A 7,456-nucleotide genomic window follows, 5' to 3' on the forward strand; every position below is an offset into this window, starting at 1 on the left:
ACTCAAATTAAGTAGCACAAATTTCCTTATAGGAAAAATGATTAATTATTCTAGTGGCTGCAAACATTAAATTGACAATATTTCGAAAATTAAACACTTTTGGATAACTATAGTTTGCCAGATATCGATCGCAGCGGTTACCGGGGAGACACCCTGTATTGCGCTCGCAGTACAGGTTTACAAGATTTACTATAGATTACTAGACAATTAGAACTACACGTATCATGTACTTTAACACCTTGGATATTATTTTATTTAAATAGTTCGTTGTATTTATTAAACATTTTCCTTTATACATATTTGCACAAGTAGTAGCATCTCTTGCGAATTACAGTATACATAGGAAAATATTACCCACCCTTCGCTTTTTACTTAAACATAAAGAAATTGTATTCGTGATCAATTACGTCTATTTTATTAACTGTACTTAATTTGACTTAGAAATTCATTGAATAATGAATACATTTCCATACGTTTTTTTTTAATTAAATGTCGGCATAAAACTTATGTGAATTTTATTATTAGGAAAGTTTTGGTACAAAACGCCGACTAATCAGAAACCAATGACTTAAACACAAGAAAATAATTGTAATGACTTGAGCTAACAAATATTATCACAGTTGAGCAAAAATTGCCAATAAAACAGTGAATAACTCTGTTTGACCTACAAATTATAAAACCCTGCTGTTACCTAAGAGTTTAGCATGCAATTGGACGCAACTAATTAGCTTACAACAAATTATTTAGTTTATAATATAACAAGTGCTTAAAGTTACTAGACATTTTTTAAGATGCAACACTGTTGATGATTGCAATCAAATAGATGAGCGACTACAACGAATATAAATGAGCAAACCTGCGAACCGTGAATTACATTATTGTTATATGAAACATGTTTTATTTGCATTCCTATCCAAACCGGTTTAGATGTTAAATTAAATTGAATAGGTCTTTCTCGCACGTAAGTAGCATTTTCAAGTTATTTTTGAAATTGTCATTATCAGACTTGTGCAACGGCTTATTAATGTAGGGTTTCCCAAACTTTCCAAATTCAAAAATTTTAACGGAACGCTTACTTCAATTTAACACCTAAATAAAATGGTCACCACATTTTTCAAGAGCCCACATCAGAGCGTATGAAATGTCAAGAAAATGTTCAGGTGCCGCGGATAAAGTCCAACAGTTTGGGAACCTTGTATTAATGCGTAAGATTTCACAGATTCAGCCCATGTATGTTCAATTTAATCAGATTAAATTGCCCTTTGAAGACATAATTTACAAAACTTTTCTTGATCTCTCAAGTTGATTCACACCTATAATCCCTTTGCATCTGGTAAAATATTTAAATTACTTATAGTGTGCCGCAACCAATATGTTGTAAAAAAGTAAAAATGTAGCCACTAGTCAAGGAGCTCTATACTGCCAAACTAGAGTTGAAATAATTTTCAATAATTACTTTATATGAAAATAATTAAAAGTCCACTAAGAAATTCTTGTCGCGTTATTAAATATATCATTCCTAAAAATTTTCCATAACTATTTACAACTGCGCGTTTAAATTAACTAATTTGTAATATAACTCATCAGACCATCGAAATATAATAACTTTGAATTATCATAAGCAGTCTTCCCTACAGATATTCAGTACTGTGACATTATAAGAAATTTATTACATATGTCATCTTAGTCTCTTACGGATGCTAGCAGCGCTACAATTTGAAAAATTCGAAACACACGGATTTAAATATAAGTACGTTATTCAATTTGTACTACAAAAAAGCAGGAACTAGTTCTATTTTTTTATACCACAAACGCACTCAACAATTAAGCACCTGCCACCTGCTTACCTAAATCCTAATTCAAAACTCTTCCAAATTAGCTGTACAAATCACCATGATTTCGCACCCATCAATCTAAGCACTTCTTCGTACGTCAGCCAAAAACTAAGCGACCAAGGCGCCATTCGCATCCAAATCGGAACGAAACCTTTATATAAAGCTTCCAAGCCTTCAGTGTGAACTGTTTTTTTCAGGCAGTCGATCGAAGACGAATATAAAAGGCCTCTATAAAATTAAAACAAATTGTTTAGTTCATTGAAATCAACCATATTATAAGCGTTTACAGTACCTGCCCCGGTCATCTAGCGGCTGATTCATTACTCTAGTCTTAATTACATCGGCTGGGGTGCCCATTGAAGCAGCAACAAATCCAGCGCAACACGAAGCCATAACATGAACCAAATGGTTGTCTGGTAGTGTGGTATGTCTTAGGATAAACCTCTTGGCAAAATCATATGTAGTTAGATCGCCAAGGTTGACCAAAGCTGCTCGCTGCACATTAGGAACAGAGCCTAAGAACATGTAAATTCTGGTAATCACATCATAGGCTTAGATATTGAGTGCTCGTTCTACCTTTCCAAAGTCCTCGAACACCGCCGGTCATCCAAACTTTGTTGAATGCATCAAAAATTCCATTCACTCTAGGTGGAAAACCCATTAGTCGTCTTCTACCTTCCATTTGCAATTGAACTTTAACCAGATCCGCTGGACTCGCTATGTATTGTGCTAAAGCACCAGCACTAACTCCACCTACCAACAAATTTTTCTAAAATTTTTGTGGAAACAACAATAGCAAAACATTAGCTGTATAACGCGGTTTAATACTTACACAATGCGGATTTCCATAACGGAAAATACTCATCGGTGGAGGATTGCTTGAATACTTTTTCCTTTAGAGCTTTGTATGTCATGATTCTAGTTCCAGAATAGACCATATGGCGTGCGAAAGCAGCATGAACTCCTTGCCAAAGTCTATGAACACCTTCCTCTCGGGTTATACCCAAAGCGGTCGCCATCATGCCTCTATAAGGAACCTAAAAAATAAATCACTTTTTAAAATATGTCTAGATTATTGATGGAAAAAAACATTATTGGAAACAATTTATTTGACTAAAGGTTTAAACGATTTAATAAGAACGTATTAGAGAGTTATTGGAAATTATAAATACTGTAATGCAGTTTTTAGTTTTAGTTAATCCTTATTTTAATACTGCATTTGCGTTATTTCTCTAACGAAATTATAGTTAATGGAATATAATATAGCCTAGTTCACTGCTTTCAGTATCCACAGTACCCACAAATCACAGGGGTTAGTGATCTGTGGACTTAACCTGCAAACGGACGATAGAAATGTCAACTGCCAGTATACTGTATAAATAAAGCGTGCAGTATTGCTGCACAAATAGCACAGAACAGTGTCCTTATTACGGGGTCCTTTATTTTTACACTCAATTGCGCATGCGTATGTGTCAAAATACCACTAACTTTACTGCTTCATGTCCTTATTGAGCATCCAATTACTCTCTAATAATTCGGATGGTTTTAACTATTATTTGCTCAGTTTATCAGCGGCTTTCTAAAAAGTGTAATTTTGTTGTATTGTGACTTACCTTTCCGCCATTCTTGTTAAGTTCACCTTGTATTTGTAATCTAGTTTTAATGAGATCCAACGGATAAGTAACTGAAAGAAAAAAACGTATTAATAATTTAGAAAGACCTAAAGACCCGTGTGGGGTTGTCAGTCCCCCATCGGGCGCCTACCCAGGCAGCGGATAAGGGAAGATATGGTAGGAACCGGGGCGGACCAAAACTGACACTGGTTAATGGCAGCTGGTTGACCAGAACTAAATACAAGCAGAAATCACAATTATTGGAATGGTTGTATTCGGAAAGCATACGGCGCGGTAATAATCACAGAAACGTTGGACGTGCAGCTGCGTAGAAAACATCGGAAAACCACTACACAACAATTTATTTTTCCAAGAACAATCACCATGGCAAGCACGGAAATAAAAATGGCCCCAAGTCCACGGTGTTTCTTCAATAGGGTAAGGGTGCTAAGAATTCACGGGTGGAAAACGGAGAATAGTTTAAGAATAGGAACATGGAATGTCCGAACAATTTGTAGTGCGTGAAAACTGAAAGGTATCGGAAATGCAAAGAACAGATATACAAATACTGGGAGTATGTGAAACAGGATGGCCAGACGCAACCAATTTTGACTCAGACATCCACACAATTTACACATCCGGAATACGAGATGCATCCCAGAGAAACGGAGTCGCTATAATACTGAATAAGTCGCTGAGCAGATCTGTACGAAATTTTGTGCCCCTGTCAGAGTAATGCTAATTCAGTTGGCGACCAAACCTGTAAACGTGAACATCATTCCGGTTTACGCCCCCACTGTTACGCATGACAATGACGAGGTTGAAGAATTTTATTAACAAATGAGACATAATGGAGGCGACAAAAAACACGAAATTACTATAATTATGGGACTGGGAGTGGGCGAAGAAATACAGCAGATGCCATTGGAGGATAGATATGGCCTAGGCGCACGCAGCGAAAGAGGACAGCGACTTGTACAGTTCTGTCAGGAAGAAGAATTTTTAATTACGAGTACCTGGTATAATCTCTCGTACAGAAGACTGAATACATGGACTCCACAACACACGCATAATAACATTCTAAGAAATCAGATCGACTTCATCTTAATCAACCGGCGCTTCCGCAACTGTAACAAGTCAAGTGTATTCTGATCACAACCTACTCTGCTCAACACTAAATATAAGGCTTAAAAAGAGGAAACAACCAACAAAGATCTTACGAATACAACAACACATATTAAAGAAACCGGAATCCATAAAACTAACGCATGAAATAAACGATATTGTACACACAATCGCTCCACTATCCAATAAAAATAAAAGCGTGGAATGGAATTGGCGAGATATTAAAGTCTCGTTAAGAATTGAGAGAAGGTAGCAGCTACTAAAACCTAAAGCAAGGAAAGTGAAAAATGAGTGGGTGACACAAGACATCTCATGGAGGAAAGACGCAAATACAAGAACAACAATCATAACGAGTACACAGGGATACACCGTATAATTCGCAAAAAAATTAAAGAAGCGAAGGAAATATGGCTTCAGGAATCCAGTAAAGAAATCGAACATCTTCAGTCCATACACGACGATTTTAATTTACATATAATAATCGTTATTTCCTATAGAAAAAAGCTATCGACCCTTTAATTTACATAAAAAACTAAACAAACATTCCGGCATATACAGAAAAAAAAAACAAATCAGTCCTATCAGATGATCAAAGTACAAAGTGGCAACATTATATTCAACTAGGCCTAAGTAACATAGTAGATTTTCAGGTATTCATACAGCGACACCGATACTGCTTGCTATATTGATACAGCGACACAGCGCACCACACTTTTTATATATTGGGATAAAAACAGAAGACGCTGTGTTTCGTAATGTCTAGTGGGTCGTACGTTCAAGCTGAAGAGAGACTATGGCAGACGCCGGTTGCGTTGTTTTAATGAAAGGAATGAATGAAGTGGCATATGTTTCCTTCTTGTAAAGTCTATTTGTCTCACAAGTATCTCTGATTGGTTTTGAAGCTGCTGGGTCAGCCATAAATTATCACCGAATGACTTTTGTTCCTTTATGTATGCAAGGGACAACACCATTTAAGTTAGTTTTGGTCTTCTTTGCCGACTGACTTTTCATGCAATCTGGTAGTAATAAAAGGCAAAAATTAGCCCTTTTGCTTTCTTGAAACATCAAAAACCCAGATGTTGTACTGGTACCTTGCGACCAGTATCCTATGCGAGCCATATCGAACGGAGATAAATAAGAATTTATCAGATCAGTAGACAAGTATTTTGAGCACTTTTGTTCGAGCGGCTTTATAACGTAAAATAATCCCTGCCGAGAGGATCAGAAACCATATGGTAACTGCGCGTGGCCTTCACGAACTGCAATTCGAAGTCTGACATCTTGAATAGGATTAAGTGTTAACTGTTGTTCAAAGTGCCGCATCGAAAGAGACCAGGTGTCGCGGCACATGGACACACAGAGTGACATCAACACACAAGTGTATTTGAACACAGTATTACTCAGGCATAGCATAAATATTATACAGCAGCGTCACTCTCCAGAAATTCCAAGTTCGCGCAGGACATGCTGCGCATGGGGTACTTCACAATTTCAGCCTGCAGAGCTCATTCACTTGGCGTGTTGAATGTGCATTGCTGCCAGGATGGTATTCAGAGGAAACAGGCTGGTTTTTATTGTACCATATTTACGCACCCTTAACGTGAACTGCCGCCCCTTGGACATTAATTTTTGGTCCTATATGAATGTATGAAAATGAACACACAGCAAGCATTGCAAAATCAGCTTGTGTGAGCAATAAAATACTAATTGCAAGGATTAGATTTTCTGATCTGTCAGCAGCTGTATTTTGTTAGTAAATTAAGCTAGAAGTTTTATTACATTTTAAAGGCAGTTGTTTAATCCCGTTAAGACCGTCAGGTCAGTCAGCTGAAAACCACCAGTTTGGTGTCTAATTTTGTTGTTAACAGTCTAGCTTTATTATATTTAAATAACAAACTGTCGGTTATTGATCGTTAACTCGTGTGCTAATCAACTGGTACCATGTGCAAAAAAACAGATGTGTCTCTGTATTTCTTTACCACACCGCAAATAAAAAGTACAATCCTGTCCTGGCTTATTTCCTTCTATGCTTTGAAAACAGTTCAATCTGTGAACATCATATTTATTCAAGGTCAACGAAAACCCTGTAAAAAGTGCCGCCTCGAGATTGACGCTGCTGTATGATCTTTATGCTGTGACTCAGGCCTATATTCAACAACTGTTTGACAGGGAATCCCGCGAAGCACCAAAGAGTCTGTTAGCTGACTATAGTGCAGAGTTAGGAACGATACGATACTGAGAAAGTATCGATACTTACTCAAATGAGTAGTAACCGAATCATCTTGCGATACTACTCATATGAGTATTGTGAAAACATCGATACTTACTCAAATGAGTAGTAACCAAATCGTCTTGCAATACTGTTCATATTACCATATCCCATTACCTGCTCACAATTTTATTGACTGATTCGATATTGAGTGACTCCACGTGTAATCGTCGTAAACACATTTTAAGTATACATTTTCGATGAGTTTTTCAAGACCGAAATTAACTGTTACCGTGAATTTTAACTGTAAAAAAGTCGTTTAAATAAGGGATTGTAATAAAATTCATAGAATATATTTTAATACATTTACTGCCATAAGGTAAAAATTAATATTCCTTCTAAAGGCTTCCCAAAAAATCAGTTGCTGCAAATATTTAGAGGACAAGCTTTTTCTATTGTGCGTCATAGCAGCACCAGCTTTAGGAAATAGATATTCACTTATAAAAGTTAGGAAATACCGTTTACATGTCTCCCAACGGGTCACTTTTCAAAGATATTATTCAGTTCCATATTGTTTTGATATCGGCAATAAGTTTTAAAACTGACTAATCAGAACAATTTCACGAACCTTAGATATAGCTATTCACACACTATAAAGCATCTTCAACAATGTG

The 7,456-nt window shown here is 36.5% G+C and overlaps 1 protein-coding gene across 2 annotated transcripts in view; it reads right to left on the reverse strand.

Moving 5' to 3' along the window:
- Positions 1-222: 222 nt before the first annotated feature.
- Positions 223-7,456, reverse strand: part of LOC109538192 (mitochondrial uncoupling protein 4) — a gene marked incomplete in the record, with an annotated part of 12,262 nt that continues 5,028 nt past the window's right edge. For both annotated transcript variants that reach the window (XM_048663779.1, XM_048663780.1), the window contains 5 exon segments: positions 223-2,063; positions 2,128-2,350; positions 2,412-2,588; positions 2,668-2,872; positions 3,449-3,519. In XM_048663779.1, coding sequence (XP_048519736.1) covers positions 1,889-2,063; positions 2,128-2,350; positions 2,412-2,588; positions 2,668-2,872; positions 3,449-3,519 — 851 coding nt within the window.

This window comes from Dendroctonus ponderosae, unplaced genomic scaffold (genome assembly GCF_020466585.1).
Source record: "Dendroctonus ponderosae isolate FM_Combo_2020 unplaced genomic scaffold, Dpon_F_20191213v2 Dpon_F_20191213_2, whole genome shotgun sequence".
Classification (NCBI taxonomy): Eukaryota; Metazoa; Arthropoda; class Insecta; order Coleoptera; family Curculionidae; genus Dendroctonus; species Dendroctonus ponderosae.